The sequence below is a fragment of the Theropithecus gelada genome, chromosome 4, assembly GCF_003255815.1.
Source record: "Theropithecus gelada isolate Dixy chromosome 4, Tgel_1.0, whole genome shotgun sequence".
Classification (NCBI taxonomy): Eukaryota; Metazoa; Chordata; class Mammalia; order Primates; family Cercopithecidae; genus Theropithecus; species Theropithecus gelada.
In genome coordinates, this window is record NC_037671.1 from 131400383 (window position 1) to 131422063 (window position 21681).

The window sequence follows — 21681 nt, forward strand, 5'->3', positions numbered from 1 at the left end:
GATGGTCAAGGACCCTGCTCCAGGCCATAAAATCAACAGGTAGTGGAGAAGATCCTGGAACCACATCCAGCTCTTGCCAGGGTCCAGTCTCCTTCTGGGACAGAAAGCTGCCTCCCTCCTTCCAGGACAGAAAGCTGTGTCCTCTGCAGCAAGGCAGAAAGTGACAGCCTCCTCCCATCGCCATCACTCCTGCTCTGTCAGACACCTGTCCCTGGACCGCCAGACCCCCAGCTACCACCTCATCCTGATCTTTCCTGGTCTGCAGCCCTCACACCCATCACTTGCTGACCAAGGTAAAATTTCACTTCTTTCATTGCAAGACCCACATGAAGACATGTTGGGGCGGGATTGAGGAGGTGACTGCAGGGATCTGCAGATCCCTTCCATCTACGCATAGGGTCAGGCGTGCTGCTCCGATGTTCACAGCACCACCTGAGTGCCCCCCACTGCTATGAGAATTCTTGCATGATTCGTTGCTGTGACTATCTTTGGGCTCTCTTACCAGCCCAGGAGGACTGGGGCATCCCCCAGCTCACGGCACACACTTGCTGAAAGGCAGGGAACTCCACAGCACTGGCCCTGTAGGAAGGGCCCGGGCATTTCACAGCAAGGCCCTGACCAGGGACTTTGTATGTTTCCTGATGCCCAAGTCACAGCTACCAGCCTTTCTAAGCATCTGAACGCCATCTGGCCCCCAACCCACTTATTTCTGCCTTCACACTGCCAGATGCCTTTCACGGCCCCCCGCCCCGACTTTTATCAAGACAGACTTTGGCTCTGTCACAGCAACAGTGAGGAAGGCAGGAAGGGAAGGGTCCTCAATGTCCCTTCATGATGCATCAGGCAATATGAAATATATTTTGTTTCCATGGCTCCATTTTTAAACCACTCCCTGGAATTACGCTCCCTCCCTCCCTTGGGAGAGCCTGAGCAGACACACCTGCAGGGATCCTGCCACTCTCCCAGATCCACTTCCTGAATGGTCAGACAAACCTTACTGCGACCCGCACCAATGCCGCTGTGTGCTATAAGTACACACTAGCTGTGCCTTATGCTGCAAGAACAGCACACGTGCTCATTTTTTCACACGTGTCCACAAGCCATGGGGAAGTTTAGCCAGGGAGTGTCACTGTTTTTAATGGTGACTTTTTTTTGTTTGTTTAAGGCCTTCCACAGAAGTTTTGCCAAGAGGATTCTAAGAAAGATTAGAGAGGACATTTTTAATACACATTTAAAAAACATCATTTAAAGCCTACAATTTACAAATTTGTGACCAGTAAACGGTGTGATCATTATCATCAGAAAGTATAAGATACAGGGCAAGGGCTTTGCTTCCAACACTGGAATGAAGGGCTAGGTTCACTCCACCATTGAGAATTTATTTATTTATTTGTTTATTTGCCAAAGACAAAGATTTGAGTTTCTAGGTAGTAATGTCTATTCTCAAAGGACAACCAAAGTGCTACTTGGCACCCACTTCCATGATCTTAAGTCCTTGTGGCTATCACTGACCTCAGCTAGATCAGGCCAGAAGTGTCTATAATACAGCCACGTGTATTTCACCATGCCTCCAATTCCAATTAGAAGCTTTTTCCTGATATACTTTGAAGACTGGCTATTGTTATCTTTGTGATTTGTCTGACAGATAAAGAAATTTTAAAATCAAGTTTTTTGTGTCCTCCAGGAACAAAATCATGGTGTAGGTTCAGGAAGCACATAACTCATTGTGAAGTGAACTGTCTTTGGTATATTTACTGTGATATCTCATGGCTTGCACAGGCGTTGACCTTCTAGAATCACCAAGGAGAACCAAAACCAAGAGTGAGATAGAATAAAATATTTCCTGGAACAAGGGGACAGAGATATCTTCCCTGAAATGGCCATGGTGCTTCTGGTGTTTGAATGAGGAGCGTGTTTTATTCTATCATGTGTATGTAAAGGTCACGAGGACATGGTTTGCTGGCAGAGTTTCCGTACTAAAAACCAATACAGTTGCCCCTCGGTATCCGTGGGGATTGGTTCCAGGACCCCCATGGACACCAACATCTGAGAATGTTCAAGTCCTGGATATAAAATGATGTCATTTTTGCATATAACCTACCTACATCCTCCCTTATACTTTAAATCATCTCTAGATTAACTATAATGCCTAATATAATGTAAATGCTAAGTAAGTAGTTGCTATACCATATTGTTTAGGGAATAATGACAAAAAAATAAGTCTGTATACATTCAGNTTTTTTTTTTTTTTTTTTTTTTTTTTTTTTTTTTTTTTTTTTTTTTTTTTTTTTTTTTTTTTTTTTTTTTTTTTTTTTTTTGAGAGAGAGTCTCAGTCTCATTCTGTTGCCCAGGCTGGTGTGCAATGGCATAATCATGGCTCACTACAGCTTTGAATTTCTGGGTTCAAGTGAGCCTCCCACCTCTTCCTCCCTAATAGCTGGGACTACAGGTGTGGGCCACCATATCCAGCTAACTTTTTTCTCTTTTTTGTAGACACAGGCTCTCACTGTTGCCCACACTGGTCGAAAACTCCTAGGCTCAAGCAACCCTCCTGCCTCAGCCTCCCGAAGTGTTGGAATCACAAGCGTGGGCCACCAACCCCAGCTACCCAAATATTTTCAGTCTGCAGTGGGTTGAATCCACAGATGTGAAACCCATGGATATGGAAGGCTAATCGTACTCTCCAAGCAATCTACATGTTGAAAGGCTTTCACCAATATAGATACCTACAAACGCAAAGGCATTTTCTTTCAGAGAGTGAATCAAACTAATTTTCTTTCTAGAAAATTCTTTCTAGAATACTTATTCTAGGAATCCAGTTACATAGGCTTCTTTTATAGCAGTATTTAAATTCTACTGATCTTCAAAAGTCTTTAGATAATTAAGTGCCTGATACCAATAGCACCAACAGCTTTCCCTAGAACAAATGCACAGGTGGAAGATAGCCAAGGCTTTGGAGAGCTTAAAAGAAAGAAAACAAAATAAAACAAAGCCCACGCAAACCATTCTTTAGGATTGATATTAATTTGGGGGTAGGCAAGTATGAGGAAGAATACAGAGAAGTGAAGGCGTCTAGGAATTTCTGCAGAAGATAACTCCATCTTCATCCCTCCAACACTCCATGCCCGCAAAGCAACTCTCTCAGGTGCCCAAGGGTTCTGATGTTTGGACCTCAAGGTAAATCGTGTTTTCTTTGGGCTTTGCTTTTCTGTAACAACAAAGTTAAAAGTTGAAGTTAAAATAAATAAATAAGCAATCAGTTTGTTGATGATGAAACTGTTGCAAAGTTGTACAAAGAAATGCATACGTGTCAAGACAAAGAGAAATTAAGAATGACAAACAACAAAGAAGAAAAGGGCTTAGCAAACTACGGCCTGTGGCCCAGTTGAGCTTATAGCCTGTTTTTGTACAACCTGTGAACTACAAATGGTTTTTACATTTTAAATAGTTGGAAAAAATGAAAATATTTCAACACTTAAAAAATGACATGAAATTCAAATTTCAACATCCATAAACAGCATTTTACTGGAATCCAGACACAACCATTCCTTCATGCATTGTCTACAGCTGCTTCTCCCATGCAGGGGCAGAACTGGGTAGTGGCACGAGAGAACACAGGGCCCCAAAGTCTGAAATATTTATTATCTGACCCTTTCCAGAAAGAGTCAGACAACCCCTGAAGTAGAAGGTTGATCATGTTGCTGGCTAACTCGTTTTGAATCTGGTGACTTTTGGGATACATGTCATTATCTCCTTCATCTGTGGAATGGGTCTGATAACCATAGTAGCTGCCTCCCAATGTTTTGGGAGGATTTGATGAAATGCACATTTCAGGGAGGCTGACACACACAGTCAGCACCCCATGAAGCTTAGCTAGAGTTGCAGTCACTTCCATTCCTGACATTCTCCCCTTGCGAGTGGGGAAGAAGGAGTAATCAACATGATCACTCTGGCCATGACTGTGGCTACTGTTTATGGAATTGGTATAGTGGAGAAGACAGACAATGAAATAAACAATTATTGTAACATGTGAAGAGTATTGTCAAGAACTGAGGATGCTCAGGGGGTTCAGGGCTCTGGGCGGGAATGATTAGGATGAGGGAGTAAAGGGATTAAACAGAACATCTTAAAAGACTACCAGGCCGGGCGTGGTGGCTCATGCCTGTAATCCCAGCACTTTGGGAGGTCGAGGTGGTTGGATCACCTGAGGTCAGGAGTCCAAGACCAGCCTGACCAACATGGAGAAAACCCATCTCTACTAAAAATAATAAATTAGCCAGGTGCAGTGGCACACGCCTGTAATCCCAGCTACTCAGGAGGCTGAGGCAGGAGAATCACTTGAACTTGGGAGGCGGAGGTTGTGGTGAGCCAAGATCGTGCCATATCTTGCACTCCAGCCAGAGCAACAAGAGGGAAACTCCAAGTCAAAAAAAAAAAAAAAAAAAAAGACAACCAAGTGGCTGTTAACAAACTAGAATGAAACATCTTTAAATCAGATAACACAACATTTGGGATCAAAAAGAAGGAAATCATCAGCAACTAGAAAATGTATTTACTGTTAAAATAGTATTTTGCCCTTATTAGAACTGAGAAATCCAGAATTTTTCCAAGTGAGGTGTACAGGGTGCCTATCTGCATGGGCATTGTTGGCAGAGATTATTAAAACAGATTCCTGAGTTGCATCATTCACATTCTAACTCAAAAATCAAGAAAGCTAAGGAATTTAGCATTTTAGCATGTTCCCTTTGTGCTTCTTCTGCACACTTAGTTTTGAGGATCACTGGGGAAACAGCACAATTTGCAAGAAGAATGGAGAAAATCTGAGCTCTATTGACCACCTACTATATGCCAGGCAACGGATTAGTCACTGTCACCTACTTAATCTGTTTGGATTTTTAAAGAAACTCTGTAAATTAAGTATTATTGTGACTATTTTGCAGGCATGGAAATTAAATGAAAAAGAAAGCTCCATAGGGTTCGATGACATTCCCAAAGTCACATGGCCTACTGAGTCAGGTGACCTAGGTTCAAACCTAAGTCTGTAGGACTGCATAGACTTTTCTCTCTCTATTCCCAAGGACACATGCATCCTTGCTGTGGAATCCATAGAACTGAGCCTGTAAAGGATCCTGAGAGAGATCACCTCATCAAGCACTGCTCCTTCATTTCCTTTCTTATTGCTCTAAGACTAGAATATGAAACTCCAGCAAATCTTGCTCTCTGTCAAAAGAATTTTGTGAAGAAAATTACTAAAGAATCTGAGACAGTTGCTCAGAGGACAGAAGATTGATTTAAAAATGTTCCCCACTCAGAGTCATTAACTCTTGGGTTGAGCTAGGGATCTTGTAACTCTTGGGGTGATCTAGAGATCTTGTAACTCTTGGGATGAGCTAGGGATCTTGTAACTCTTGGGATGAGCTAGGGATCATGTAACTCTTGGGATGAGCTAGGGATCTTGTAACTCTTGGGATGAGCTAGGGATCTTGGTGCACCACAGCCAACATCACAGACAAATCATTCTCTGCCATGCAGTCAAGAACAGATAACTGTCAACTCATGCTCTTCATTATTTTCTTACATAAAGTCAGTGACTATCATGGTTTTTTTTACCTCACAGCAGTTCTGGGAGTAATAAAAAGACACACAAATATCTGTAAAGCTCTCCTAAACTTTTAAGATAGAGGAAATGAGGAATGTGGAGTGATATTAGGCCCCTTTTGGATGGCGGGTCAGACTCATGGGCCTCAGAGTCCTGGGCACCATGGGCTTCACCTGCCAAGGTTCTCGGCGTCCTTCATGGTCTCTGGCAAAGCAACCCCCTTGGTCTCCGGAAGAAGTAGCGTCACTCCCGCGGCAAGCAGGCCCAACACCCCTTCAAAGGAAACAGATTGCAAATGGAGCCGTTAGAGCACAGCCAATGTCATTTACAGAAATAATCACAGCCAGCCAAAGAGAGGAAGAGACAACACGGATGGGACAGATACTATTTTTTTAAAAGAAAAAAAGTTAGCAACATTTATAAAAGAAAATTAAAACAATAGGATAACTGGGGAAATGTCAGAGTAAGTAAAGGAAACATTGCCTTCATTTTACTTCGATAGAAGTATAAAGTTCCATAGTAACTGATGTTTAAGTATTTGGGGATCTGTTGATTGGGGTACATATACACATAGAATTAGCTATAGAGCACAGTCTATATGCGGGCAGGGTGGACCCCTCCCATCACTCTTTTCTCCCTCTTTTTTCCCCTCGCCTTCTACTTCCCTTTCTCCCTCCTTCTTCCTTTCTCCCTTTCCCTATGTCTTCCTCCACCCCTCTTTTTGTATTCAACTGTGCCCAGGCATGGCAGGTCTGTGCAAACAACCAGGAATTGTTGCCTTCTATCAAGTGGGTAAGCAGGGTCTTGGAAGTTCCCTGGCCTAGGTTTGGAGAGATAAGTAGGAATCCTCTCTCCCTTCTCTCATCCAACTGTATCAGAAAGAAAGCGATACAGAACTTTGATTCCCACTCATCTCCTTGTGAGTGTTCTCAATTGTTAAGATCTAGATACAGAAGACAGGTGATAATTCAGCATCTTCAAGACTCTAGCAATTATATGTTAAATGTGTAAGAATTGGTGATCACATTTATCAGGAGACTATGTCAAAAGGTCTCTCAGATTCTGTCCTATAGTATGAATGACTGGAGTCCAGAGCGAGAGGATGGAAATCCCTGACCCATATCCTAGGAATGGTTTCTTATCTTTCCCATGAAGCAAGAGAGAATAAGCCAGGAGACATCCCAAGAGCATCACCATCCTTGCCTTTTGTAAACTCACTGAGAGATATCATTCCCTTCACTCACAAATATGACTGAGTACTCACACTCAGTTCCACCCATGCTGAGCCCACTGCCAAGCTGGAAAAGAAGAAATAATATATGCTTCACAAAATCTTACCAAATAAAACGAGAGGCAACGCTTGCCAAACCTCCATCAGCCTGAAGACTATGAAGGGGGAGATTATCCCACCTATGTCACACAGGGAGGAACACACCATCACTCCAAGGTTCCTGATAAAATACAAAGGACAAAAAATATGGTAATTCTGTGATTCACTTTTCCAAATGTTAACCTGATCCTAAAACAAACACAATGCCAATACCTGCAGCTTGCTGTGGGTATCCAGTGCTCAGCACCTCAGAAGAAAACTGCAGGGGTCAGGGGGAACCATGAGGACCAGCCCAGAGGGTATTGAGAGGAGGTAATAGGCTAGAGCGAAAGTGGATATGAGCCATCCATTGCCCATGCAATGGCAGAGAGCCTACCTCTTTTTAACTATACATTCAAATATTTAGCTCTTAGTTGTATAATTCCTGAAGAATTGCTGCAAGCCTTACAAAGATAAAAAGAACACATGCTCCCTGCTCTAAACTTCCATTTTACCGCACTCCTGTCCTAGGTCCATGACCTGTCATCACCTGTGAGGAAAGCACAATGTCTGGGAGTGGCTGAGTCTAGTGGGATTTGGGCCCTTCCCAGCCCTAAGACCCTGGGAGTGGGGTCAAGCCAGGAGGGAAATCCTGGCTGATCTGCGCCAGGGACTGACTCACCAATCCATCACCTCAATAGCCAACAAGTGACCCTTAGAGGAGGCACGTGGGGAAAAAAGGAGACCTAATCAGAATGAGGGATCTGCCATTGGCGTTCACTGGTTAAGGGTCAGTGAATGTGGTTCCTTATGCATGTGATCCAGAGATTTGTTGCCCAGGGCAACAGGCCTTAAGTAAATCTTCCCAAGAAAAACATGAATTCCAGCTTCTAGCACTAGCACCACGGGGGATCTGCAGTGTTGATGAGGGTAATCTGGTGCTGAGTTTGTAGTTGTTGAGAAAGATAAGACTAATCGTTGAAATCCCAACTTCAAGCTCCTTTCCTGTGGCTGCAAGCTTTGGTCTGTGCTAAGATGAGCATTTTCTTGGGAGAATGAGATTTAAACTGTGACTAGTTGCCTTTTCCACTTGAAGAGTTGCTGGGGATGCTTTCACTTTTAAACTATCTTCCCCCACCCCCACCGCCGGCTTATATTTAAAGTGAGCTTCTTGTAGACAGCAGGTGATTGAGTTTCACTTTTTTGTCCAATCTGATGATCTCTGCCTTTTAACTGGAGTATCTAGACCATTTATATTTCTTGTGATTACTAGTATGATCGAGTTTAAATCTATCATCTTGCTATTTGTTTTCTTTTTGTTCTGTTTGTCCTTTGTAACCCTTTCTTTTTCTGCCTTCTTACAAGTTATTTTAAATGATTTCACTTTATTTTCTGTGTTGGCTTAATAGCTATAATTATTTTGTTTTTTAATTTTTGATTTAGGTTTATAGTAAACCTAACTCTTTGATCACAGTACCTTCAAGTAATATTGTAACATTCATAGATTACATGTGAAACTTACAATAGTATACTTGTATTTCTTCCCTCCTAGACTTTGCACAACACATTGTGATTATTGTTTTGATTGGCAAACTACAGTCCACAGGCTAAAGACAACATTTTTAGATTTGAGTTAGAAATGGTTTTTACATGATTAAAAAGTTTTTTAAAAAAAAAAACAAAGAATAATATGCAATAGAGACTATATGTAATCCACAAGGCCTAAAACATTAGCTATCCAGCTCTGTACAGGAAAAGTTTGCCAATCCCTGCTTTAAAAAGTTCAATTGTCTTTTAAAGAAAATAACCAGAAAAAAATAAATATGTCCATTTACCTATGTAGTTATCATTTTCAGTGCTCTTCATTTTTTTGTGTAGATGTAGATTTCCATCTGATACTGTTTTCATTTTCTCTGAAAGAACTTCAAGACTAATATTTCCTGTAGTATAGGTCTGCTGGTGATTAATTCTTTCAGACTTTGTAAGTTTGAAGAAGTCTTTATTTTCTCTTTGTTTTTGAAAGTATTTTTGCTGGGTCAAGAATTTTAGGTCGGCAGTTTCTTTTTCTTTCTTTCAGTACTTTAAAGATGTTTTTCTACCATCTTCTTGTTTGTATCATTTTCAATGAGAAATTTTCTGTCATTCTTATCTTTGTTCCTATTTGTGATATCTTTTTTCTCTTATTGCTTTTTAAGATTTTTTTTGTTTTTGTTTTGTTTTTGTTTTTGTTTTTGTTTTGAGACAGGGCCTTGCTCTGTTGCCCAGGATGGAGTGCAGTGGCATGATCTCAGCTCATTGCAACCTCCACCTCCCGGACTCAAGCAAGCCTCCTACTTCAGCCTCCATGGTAGCTAAGACTACATGCATGCACCACCATACCCAGCTAATTTTTGTAGATTTTGTAGAAATGTTTCACCATGTTGCCCAGACTGGCCTTTTGAAGATTTTTATGATGTACCTTTCTTGATGTATTTTGTGGTTAGTATTTATTGAGATTCTTAGATCTATGTATTTGAAGTTTTCATCAAATTTGAAGAAATTTTAAGCATTATTTCTTTCTATTAACATCTCCTACTCACTTCTACAGACTCCAATTACATGCATTGAATTGTCTCACAGCTCACTGATTCTCTCTGTCTTTTCTTTTTGAGTTTCAATTGCTATCTTCAAGTTCACTAATCTTTCCTTCCATAATGTTTAATCTACTGTTAACTCATGTGGTGTATTTTTCATCTCAGACATTGTGTTTTTATCTCTAGAAGTTTAATTTGGGACTTAAAAACATTTTTTTTTCCTTATCTCTACTTAACATGCTCAATCTTTACTCTAGGTTCTTAAACATAGAGAATATAGGTATCATAACTCTTCTAATGTCCATGTCCACTAATTCTATCATCTGTGCCATTTCTAGGTCAGTTTGAATGTATTTATTTTTCTCCTCAAGATAGGTTCTCTTTTCCTACCTCTTTGTATGCCTGGTAATTTTTTACTGGATGTCAGAAATTGTAAATTTCACTTTGTTCCATGCTCAACTTTGTATTACTAGAAACAATCTTGAGCTTTGTTTTGAAAACATGATTAAAATAGGAATAATAAATCAGGAAAAGTTCTATCCTTTAGGGTATTATTTTTAAGCTTCTTCTATTGCAATTATTTGCATAATTTCTTACTCCCTACAATGACTAATTACAAAATTCATATATTTATATTTCTTTTCCAAGCCCTCCCTCCATGATCTATATCCTAAGTGATACAAATGCTTATATCATCTCTTAGAAATTTTTAAAACAAATGTAGAGGTAGAAATTTTATTGAATGCCTTTCAGTATCAGTAGAGATAATAATATAATTTTTCTCTTTTGACTTATAAACTTGATTTATACTGTGAGGTTTTCTAATACTGAGCCATCTTTGCACTGCTGGAGTAATTCATCTAAGATACAGAATAGCAATTATTTTAATGTTCTCCACTGGTTGATAATATATTGTTTAGGATTTCTAGATCGATGTTCACAAATATATGTCTGTAGTTTCCTCATTTCCTTTATCTTTGTTGTTCTTTGGTATCAATATTATGCTAATTTTATTTTTTAAGCTTGGAAAATTTCCTTCTTTTTCTAGGCTTTAGAGCAATTTAAATATTATTGGAATTTTCTGTTAAATATTTTTTAAAATCTCCCTTTAAAACCATTGTGGATTCCTTCTTTATCACTATTTAGGGCCCTCCTTATCTTATTTAGTACCTCTTCCCATAAATTCAACTTTGATTAGATTATGGCACTTGCTGTATATTTCCCTAGTATGCTTTTGTGCATTCCTTCTTTTTTAGCTATTCTGAAGAAAAGTTATACTTCATATATGCAGGCATATTGTTGGATTTTGCTTTGTAATCAAGCTAGGGAGTCATCTTTTTTTCCCCAATAAAGGAGTTAAGCCTCCTTTAATTTATTTAAATGTCAGAAATGTTTGGTCTTAATTCTATCATGTCAATTCTGTCACATCAATGCTGTCATCTATTCATATTCTATCATCTATTCACACCAGGGCTTTTTATTGCTTCTGGTGTCTTATTTTCGGTATGTGTTGGTTATGTGTATTTTTCCTGATAATTTGGAAGGGCTGTATTTTTAGTCAAATGATTACCTGTATAACCTTATATAATTAATACTCTATTTCTTTAGACAGTATTGACTAACTTCCTATTATGAACAATCATAAAATTAGTATTTTTCTACTTCCTCCTCAAACCATCCCTCCATAACCTGATTTAGTTGATTATATCATTACTTTCAGTGTTTTCCTTTATATCTTAAAATATACCTAGGATGTTACTTATCAGTTTTTACAAATATATTGCTGCTGAACAAATTATACTTGTCAGTTTTAAATGATACACTTTTCCAACAAAAAAAAAAGGTGTATTGAAGAAATCAGTGTATTACACCATCTCCAACATTCTCTCTCTTTTCTTTTTTCAATCTTTATTAGTTATAACTTTTCTTTATTTTCAGATTTGTGATATTATATTCTGTTTTGTAGCCAAAAACACACTCGTTTTAATATCAATTTCAATGATCACTACCAATAATTCTGACACATTACTCCATTCATCACTGTACTTACTGAATTATTTTTCTAACAGTTTTTTTGGGAAATGATCATAGGAACCATATTATATGAGATATTTTTAAATGATTGGCTATTGCTTTTCTATAGAAATGAGAGCTTGGTTGGATAAAATTCACTGGATTTGGGCATGGTGGCTCACACCTGTTATCCCAGCACTTTGGGAGTCCGAGGCAGGCGATCATTTAAGGTCAGGAGTTTGAGACCAGCTTGACCAACCCCATCTCTCCTAAAAATAACAAAATTAGCTGGGCATGGTAGTGGATGCCTGTAATCCCAGCTACTCAGGAGGCTGAGTCAGAAGAATCACGTGAACTAGGGAGGCAGAGGTTGCAGTGAGTCGAGCTCATGCCACTGCACTCCAGGCAACAGAGACTCTGTCTCAAAAAAATAATAATAAAAATAATTGGATTATACTTTATTTTCTTGAGGTCATTGCAGGCATTGACTGTCTTCATGAAATAACAATTTGTTCTCTTTATATAGGTGACAAACTTTCAGTCTGACTAGTTGGTGACTCTTTCTCTATCTTTAAAGTATAGTAACCAAATAAAAATATGTCCTAATATTGTTCACTGGGTTATATATTTCCTGTTACATGTGTCCCTTTAATTTATAGATTCAAGCATTCTTTTATTTTCAGATGTATTCCTGAAGTATATTTATTGTGTATGTGTGTTGGCGGGGAGTGTATATATATCCTTTTTTTTACCAAAAGCATTACAGACTGTATACATACATACATACACAAAACCTTTGAAACTCTACTTATTTCTTATTTCTTTGTTTTTTTGTTTTGTTTTGTTTGTTTGTTTGTTTGTTTCTTCTTTTTTGAGACAGAGTCTCCCTGCCTGGGCTGGAGTGCAGTGGCATGATCTTGGCTCACTGCAACCTCCACCTCCTGGGTTCAAGTGATTCTCCTGCCTCAACCTCCTGAGTAGCTGGGACTATAGGCATGCACTATCATGCCCAGCTGATTTTTGTAATTTTAGTAGAGGCGGGGTTTCACCATGTTGGCCAGGTTGATCTCGAACTCCTGGCTTCAGGTGATCTGCCTGCCTCGGCCTTCCAAAGTGATGGGATTATAGGCATGAGCCACTGCGCCCAGATTAAACTCTGCTTATTTCTTATTTCCATTTTACTTTGCAACTCTTAGTCCTGTCTTGCCTTTCCCTCACATTGATTTTCATTTCTCAAATGCAAGAATTTCTCTACTTCTTAATTTTTCTGTTTTGTTTCTTTCCTAAGACAGCTTCAGGGTCTTCTATTGCCTTGCCAGATATTCTCTCTAGAACTATACCTCTGCTTTAAACTCATTTTTATAGAGATGACTGATTTATTAATACTTTACATTTTGGTCATATATGTGGTTAGAACGTTGATCTATGTTGTTACAGTATTTTTCTGGTAAGTATTCTTCATTTGCCTTTTGCTTTTTCTGCTCCTTTCACCCTTTATCTCATGGTATGTTTGTGTAGTTCCTGAATGAGTTACTGTTTGGTTTATTACTCGTCTTTTCATACTGTGATTTCTTCCTCCATCAGTCATTTCTAGAAGTGTTTGTGGGGAAGCAGCCAGGCCATGTTCTGGGCTAGTAGAAATTCTTTGATCAGGGTTGTATGTGAGTAGATGCTTTTAGCTCACTTATTCCTCATCTACAGCGGCTGACGGTGTAGAACTAGTCTCCTCCACCGGCCTCTCAGTAACTGCTGTATGAAAGTTCCTGCGCATCTTCTTTTACAGCCTTGCCTTCCCTGCTTCACCTTCAACCATACAATCTCCAGAGAAGGGAGCTTCCACCTCCAGCCCATGTACCTGTCATTCTGTTCCTCCAAACAAGGGGCCGTGGGTCACACCCTTCAAGTCACGCTGTCTACTTTGGAAAGCCGCTGGCCTTGCCTATGATTTGCTGTCACAGGGGTCCTTTCCTGGAATCTTCTCGGACCCCCTTAGACCTCACACACTAGGCAGCCCTTCCTCTTGTAGATTGTCTTTTCATGTTATCCTGGTTTCAAACGCATTTGCATTTTCCCTCATTCTTCTGATAGCTTTTGTGTGATTTTCAAGAGGCGTAAGAAAAGACTCCGTTATTTTTTACTATTTTTAAAAAATTATTGTTAAAAAGGAAAAAAAGTGGCAAGCACATGGAAGCTAGAAGAAGTAGGGGACTAGGCACCTAATTTACAATTCAGATGTTGGTGGTACTTCGTTCATTGAGCCATTCTACAGCATGTAGTGAGTGTGGCCAGGGAAGAGTTCTGTGAGGTACAGAGAAGTATGACCTGACACGGGGTTTCTGTTTTCAAGGAGCTCATAAGAAGGTGAGGAGATAAAAATGGAAAGATCATTTTCAAAGCAAGGCAGTGAGCATTAATGCCAAATGAATGTTCTTACAACACGCGCTGCACAAAGTGAGGGGGAGAAGAGCAGTCCAACTCTGAAACCGCCTGGAACCTGCATTTGCAGGGCCAAAATGCTTTACATAGAGACTGTCTAAACTTGGAGTGCTTATAAAGTAATAAAGTCACAGAAATTATCCCTTCCCTGCAAATTAAATTTGATTCAATTGATTAGAAATATTGGAACTTGAATGACTGTCTTACCTTGTGTGTGCACGTGTGTGTAGGTAAGAAGTTGAGAGTTTTTTCTGAACATCTAGCTTCCGTCCCTAGTGAATGAGAAGGATTCTCCCACCGGCTCTCTGAGCAGTGGTCAAGGGCTCCTCGGGGATGGATTACTTGCCCTTTCTCCCTAGAGAACTATGCACTCAGTACCTTTCACAGTTTACATTTTGAGTCAGTCCCCTTGGCCCGGTGGCCATGACAATGGAATTGTATGGCCTGGCTATTTTAGACTCTAGGCTCAGAACTGCCAAATATAGAAGGTTTTCTCTTTAATTTGCCTTCATCTCCTGTACTCAGTCCAAGTAACTTTTTACCAATGAGAGTCTCAGACATTGTCTCTTAATAAATGGTTAGTCAGGTAAGAGTGAATCAAGGCCATCCTGGTGTCTTCTGGCTTTACTGAAGGGCTCAGAGCACTGTGCATGTATGAGATGAGACTGGGGAGCTGGGGTATTTCCTAGAAACTATTGGTATGATGACATAAGGAGAAGAAACAATGTATACAGAGGAAAAAGAGTTTAAGGTAACATACGGAATTTCTAACAAACTAAAATTTCTTAGAATTTTAAGCAAAATGGTTACTTTTATAATTAAAATAATCTTCATTTAAAACTTCCAAGAAGGCAGTAAGTACAGGCAAAGATACTCAACATTATTAGTAATTAGGAAAAATAAAGTCACAATAATACCATTACCTACCAAAACGACTTTTAGAAAGCTGACAACACCAGGCCAGGTGCAGTGGCTCACGCCTGTAATCCCAGAACTTTGGGAGGTCGAGGCGGGCAGATCATCTGAGGTCTGGAGTTCAAGACCAGCCTGGCCAACATGGTGAAACCCCCTCTCTACTAAAAGTACAAAAAATGAGCCGGGCGCAGTGGTGCATGCCTATAGTCTCAGCTACTCAAAAGGCTGAGTCAAGAGAATCGCTTGAACCTGGGAGGCAGAGGTTGCAGTGAGCGGAGATCATGCCACTGCGCTCCAGCCTAGGCAACAAGAGTGAAACTCCATCTGAAAAAAAAAAAAAAAAGGCTGACAGCACCAAACGCTGATGAGAATGTGGAACCACAGGATTCCTCACACACGACTGGTGGGAACACAAGATGGCACAGTCACTTCAGAAAACGGTCTGACAGTTTCTCATAAAGTTAAACACACACTTACCATAGGACCTAACAATCCCACTCCTGAGTTTTTAACCCAACGTAAATGAAAACATGCATCCACTCAAAGGCCTGCATCCAAGTGTCTATAGCATCTGCATCAGAATCACTCTAAAGGAAGCAGTCCAAATGTCCCCCAAGTGGTGAATAGCTAAACAGTGTATGAATTGTGGCACACTGACATTCACATGCTGGAGGACTACGCAGCAACAAGCAAAACACTGATACATCCAACAAGCGGGTGAGTTTCGTCATGCTAAGTGAAGGAAGTCAAACACAAAAGGTGACATGCCCTATTATTTCATTTACAGCTCGCTCTGGAAAAGCTAAAACTGCATGGTCTGGAGATGAGAAGAAAAGGGGATTGACTGCAAAGAGACATGAAGAACCTTTTGAGGGTGATGGAAATAGTCTCTATTTTAATCGTGGCAGTGGCTAAATGACTATATATACGTGTGCGAGACAGTGTGTGTGTGTGTGTCGTCAAACTAATCTAACTGCATGTTAGAAGCAGTGAATTTTACTCTATGTCAATTATACCTCAATAAACTTGATTTAAAAAAAGTAAGTTCTTCAGCACCAAAAGAAAAGGCAACAAAAGTAAAAAGAGATAAATTAGACTACATCAAAATCAAAAACTTCTGTGCATCAAAGGTCACAATCAACAGAATGAAAAGGTAACCTATGGAATGGGCTAAAATATTTGCAGATTATATACCTGATAAAGGGTCAATCTCTGGATTGTATAAACCATTGCTACAACTCAACAACAACAAAACCAGTTCAAAAATGGGGAAAGGACTTGAGTAGACATTTCTCCAAAGAAAATACACAAATAGCCAACAAGCACATGAAAAGATGATCAACATAATTAATCATCAGAGAAATCAAAACCACAATGAGATAACACTTCAAACCCACTAGGATGGCTACTATCAAAAAGACAAACAGAAATTAGCAAGTGTTGGCAAGGATGTGGAGGAACTGGAACCCTTGTGAACTGCTGGTGGGAATGTAAAATGGTGCAGCCATTATGGAAAAAAATATGGCAGTTCCTTCAAAAAACTAATAATAGAAAGTACATTATGATCCAGTAATTCCACTTCTGGATATTCCACCCCAAAGAACTGAAAGATGTCTTGAAGAGATACTTGTACGTTCATGTCCATAGCAGTATTATTCACAATAGCCAAGCAGTGGAGCATCCCAAGTGTCCATTGAGAGATGAATGGATAAACAAAATGTGGTACATATGTACAATGGAATATTACTCAGCCTTTAAAAAGAAGAAAATTTTGGCACATGCTACAGCATACATGAACCTTGAGGCCGTTACACTAAGTGATCTAAGCCAGTCATACAAAGACAAATATTATATGATTCCACTTATATGAGGTACTTAAAGTAACCAAACTCATAGAAACAGAAAGTAGACAGGTGGTTGTCAGGAGCTGGAGGGTGGAGAATTTGAGGAGCTAGTGTTTAATGAGTACAGAGTTTCTGTTTTGCAAGATGAAGAGTTCTGGAGCTTGGTTGTGTGAAGGTACTTGACATTACTGAACTGTACACTTAAAAGTGGTTAAGATGGTAAATTTCACATTATGTATATTTTACCGCAATTTTGAAAAGTTCCTCAGTTTACACAACAGTAATGTGCTGTAATGGAAAAACCACAGGGTTCCAGGTCAGGAAGATGTGGTCCTTGACCCCGCCCTGCTTCTTTCTAGCTGTCTGACCCCTGCAAGGCTTCTTTCCCTTTCTAAATCGCAGCTTCCTCATATGTAAAATGGGGATAATCATACCCAAGAACAAATTTAAGGGCTAAATGGAATCACAAGTATGGAAATACTCATGTGTCACTATACAAATGTCCGCTGTTTAAGAAAATGATGCCCAGAAGTGTCAATGAAATGGCTGATGTTTATACAATAAATTAGTGCCAAGGACAGGGCTACAACACAGGTTTCCCAAGTCCCTGTCCAGTGCTCACTTCTCTACACCAGCCGCCTTTTGTTCTTGTACTTGTTGTATGTACAGAACAACTTTGACACCATCTGTCAGCTCATAGGGTCCCGTTTCACATTTTTTGCCGTAATTATGGGTTGACCCTCTCTTGATGCTTAACCCCATCTCTCTGAATGTGATTTCTTAACAATGCCCCTCAATGTCCAAACTGAGCAATGCGGGGGCACCTTGAGGAAGCACCTTGGAGACGTTGGTTCCCACTGAGCTGGTGGGTTCACAGCCATGTCACTGGCTACCCCTGTTCCATGCACTCACCTGACAAATGTAGGGTACAGCTCAGCATTCACCAGGCAGATCATTTGGAATGCAATGGTGATTCCCATTCGGCCAACACACATGAGTATGATGTTTAACCAGTGCAGGTCTGGAAAGGAAGCACAAAGAGGGTGCGGGTGGTGGATGGGGGCTTCGTTCTCTGAGTTACTGAGAGAGGCCACGGTGGGTCATGCTTGGACTGTCAGAGCTGGTGGGGCCTGGAAGGTTGTCTTATCTAACTTTCTCATTTAGAGATAAGTCAACTGAGTCTCAAGAGATTTGGGGATTTGATGATGACATATTCAAGAAGACTCCATTGTGCAGGGAAAAGAATGGGCTTTTTGAATCTCAGCCTGGTTTCCTGGGCTGTAAAATGGGAATAATGACACCCAGCTGACAGATCGTCATGAGACTTAGAGCTGATGTGTGTCAAATGTCCACTGTGACCACAGAATTTTAAAGTTGGCTTTTTATTTATTACATGATAGTATCCATTGCTAGTTCAGTGCCTGAAACACAAAAAGTACTCAATAAACATAATCCCCCTAGTAGTAGTTCTCAAACTAACAAAACAGATTTCTACTCCTCAATCTACTATTTGTTTCCAATACAGTTTTAACTGAAACACCTTTCGTAAAAGTCTCAGAGGCTGAGAATTAGGGAAGCGAGCCCTTGTTTCACGCTGGCAGGCTGCTATGGGGTTCTTGACCATCTGAAGGCCCAGAAAGCCCTCTCCCTATTGAGAATGGTCAAAGATTTTGGCTCCACTGGAAAGAAGCTCAGATCCTTAATAACCACCAGCATCTTCTCTGCATGGGTTACCCCCAGCACTGAAATGCAAGTGACCCTGTGACACACCAGCTCACTATAAAGGCCTCTGTGGTCACAGACACGATGTCAGCTTGACCCTTGTCCCCAGATACTGGCTATTTATGGAAGTCTTGTTTCATTTCACTTAACCAGTGTGAGGGTCCAAACGAGAGTGCCCCTTGCCCGTCTCACGGGTGCGATACAGTCTCTCTGCTTCCTGCAGCTCTCAGCCCTGATAGAGAAGCCAAGCTGAGCCTTCTGTTAAGGACCACACCTCATCTAGCTTCTAAAAGATAAAAGGCAAGCAGTTCACTCCAATGCCTCAAGGGAGGTCCACGTTCATAGGTCGTTAGCCTGGTGATGCTTGACCAGAGGTGAACAGCATCCCTGGCTTCAAAGAACCGACCACGTCTCCACTCTGCACCACCAGGGCCACTCGTTACAGCAGCCAGAGGGATCCAGTTAAGACTGAAGTCAGGTCAAGTCCACCCTTGCTCAAAGCCACCAGTGGTTTCCTACCACTCTTGGGATGAAGTCCACAGCTGGCTATTTCCCAGCTCACTCCATGCCTCGCTGCACTGCTCCCCACAAGCTCACCTGACCCTGGTCCCTAGATCCTGAGCGGTCCCCGCAATGCCATACTCTTCTCCCCACAAGGGCCTTGCATGTGTCAGAAAACTCTCCCCAGATTGTTACATGGCTCTTCCCACTTCATTTAGGCCTCCTCAGACCTCCCGTGCCTGTTGTAGAAAGCACTGACATCCTTCTTTTTTCCTCTGGAATGTCAGCTCCATGGAGCAGGAACTCTTTCTGCTTTGCTCATGGTTGAAATCCTAGTGCCTAGATACCCGCCAGCCATATAGAAAGCCTGGAGATATTTCCTGCTGGAGGAATGAATGACTGTCCTAAAATGTGATAAGGACTAAGACAGAGGGACGAGGGGCGGGCAGGAACTGGGAGGAGGAGGCTGGGGAGGGGACCATGCCTGGCGCTGTCCAGGTGACAACTGAATGGACTTAGCCCTTGATTGCCCTCCTTCTTGGCACTCAATGCTGTTAACTTTTTAAAAGTCTGCCCATCCATCACATCTTACCCAGGATTCCAAAAACAGAGAGATTGGGAAGAAAGTGGGCAAAATCTATTTCAAATCCATGCTGCCCCTTTTCCTGTGTTCTCTGTTCTTTCTCCATGAAAAAAGAGAAAAGAAAACTGAGCTTTCTTTCCCCACCCATTTTTCTTTCCAGCCTGATCTATATAGCCTAGTTCTTGGGCATACAGATTTCACAGAACGGTCTCTACAATACCCTGCCCGAAAGCCTGTCAAAATGACTCACTAAACCAACAAGTGCAGAGCACATGCAATAAAAACGGAGAAAAGAGCAAATCTGCCCTTGTATTTATTTTACAACATATCCAAGAGCAGTGAATGTGAAAGGCAATTTATGTACTCAAATTAAAACTGACGGAAGTTAATCTGCTTTAGGTTTAAATGTAGCTTGGTTTATCTTTGATTGTAAGAATTACAGACTAAAGTGTACATCCACCGAAATGGCCACTCTTAAAAAGACGAGCCATATCAAGTGTTGGGAGGATCTGGAATAATTGGAGCTCCCATGTGTTCCTGGGAGGAGCATAAAATGGTCTAACCACTTTGGAAAGCTGTTTGGCAGTGTCTGCTAGAGCTAAACATATGCCTCCCTGGGACCCAGCAAGTACTCTCACAGACCTGTACCCAAGGGAAATGAGAGCATGTGCCCACCCAAAGATACGTGCAAGGATGATTTTAGTCCCAATAAGTGGCAAACGTTGGAAACAACACAAGTGACAATCAACAGTGAAAGGGATGCAGAGTGTCACATTTACACAATGCAATGCTACACAATAATTTTGTTTGAAGTACCAACTACACTTTCATGTGACAACATGGGTGGATCTCATAGGTGCAATGATGAATTTCTTGTGCCTATAATCCCAGCACTTTGAAAGGCTGAGGTGGGAGGATTGCTTGAGTCCAGGAGTTTGAGACCAGCTTGGGCAACATAGTAAGACTCCATCTCCACAACAAATGAAAACATTAACCTGGCATGGAGGCTCACGCCTGTAGTCCCAGCTACTGAGGAGGCTGAGGTGGGAGGATACCTTGAGCCCAAGAGTTCAAGGTTGCAATGAGCTGTTGATTGCACCACTGAACTCCAGCCTGAATAACAGAGCAAGATTCTGTCTCAAAACACAACAACAACAACAAAAATAATGTATTTGGTATGGTGTCATCTATATGAAGCTCAAGAACAGACACAATCTGTGGTGCCAAAGGGCAGGGTAGTGGTGACCTTGGAGGGGTGGCGGGGGTTGTTGTGAAGGAGCATGAGGGAGGCTTTGGAGAAGTTGGCATATTGTTCTCCATCTTTATGAGGATCATGCTGCCCGGGTGTACACATTTTTACACACTCATGGAGTCGTGCACTTATTGTTTGCTGATTGTATGTATGTTAAAACTTAATTTAATTTTGGGGGGTTTTTTTTGTTTTTTTTTTTTTTGGAGATGGAGTCTCGCTCTGTTGCCCAAGCTGGAGTGTGTGATCTCGGCTCACTGCAACTTCCGCCTCCTGGATTCAAGCCATACTCCTGCCTCAGCCTCCAGAGTAGCTGGGATTACAGGCACCTGCCACCAAGCCCGGCTACTTTTGTATTTTTAGTAAACATAGGGTTTCACCATGTTGGCCAGGCTGGTCTCGAACTCCCGACCTCAGGTGATCCACGTGCCTCCGCCTCTCAAAGTACTGGGATTACAGGCATGAGCCACTGCGCCCGGCCCCTCAATTTAAAATTTAAAAACACATCTTAGACAAAGGTAGCACCTCATCTTTGTTCTCATTCCAGAGGCTTATCAAAGAGTTACGACACTCTCCCCACACTTTGATTGCCTGGGAAATGATGAAAGCAGAGAACTCACCAGGTGAAATAAAAATCATGACAAGGCAGGCTGCTCCCGCCAACAGATTTGACACGGCTGTGGGGTAGATGCGGCCCACGCGGTCAATGGTGATGAGGGTGATGAAGGCCCCCGGGAATTCGACCAGCGCGGAGTAAAGGAAATCCAGGTAGAGGTTCCCGCTGGTAGCGCCCATGTGCAGGATCAGCCCCTGATAGACCACAGAGGCGGTGAACCTGAGCCGAGAGGAGGTTTCAAGTCAAAGGCGTGAGTCAGAGACTGATAAAGAAGCCCCTCCCAGATGGAGAAGAGCTTGAATCACTGGGTTTAGAATGCCC

The 21681-nt window shown here is 41.3% G+C and overlaps 1 protein-coding gene across 2 annotated transcripts in view; it reads right to left on the minus strand.

Annotated features, from left to right (window-relative positions):
• Nucleotides 1-3005: 3005 nt before the first annotated feature.
• SLC22A1 (solute carrier family 22 member 1) overlaps nucleotides 3006-21681 on the minus strand; it is a 35065-nt gene continuing 16389 nt past the window's right edge. The window contains exons 7-11 of one of the 2 annotated variants that reach the window (XM_025383023.1): nucleotides 21365-21579; nucleotides 17602-17710; nucleotides 6938-7050; nucleotides 5773-5872; nucleotides 3006-3208 (exon numbers count right to left, since the gene is read on the minus strand). In XM_025383023.1, the coding sequence (XP_025238808.1) occupies nucleotides 3142-3208; nucleotides 5773-5872; nucleotides 6938-7050; nucleotides 17602-17710; nucleotides 21365-21579 (604 nt within the window). In that variant the 3' untranslated portion in view covers nucleotides 3006-3141. The remainder of the gene's footprint in view (nucleotides 3209-5772; nucleotides 5873-6937; nucleotides 7051-17601; nucleotides 17711-21364; nucleotides 21580-21681) is intronic. The other variant, XM_025383024.1, reaches the window with a different exon arrangement.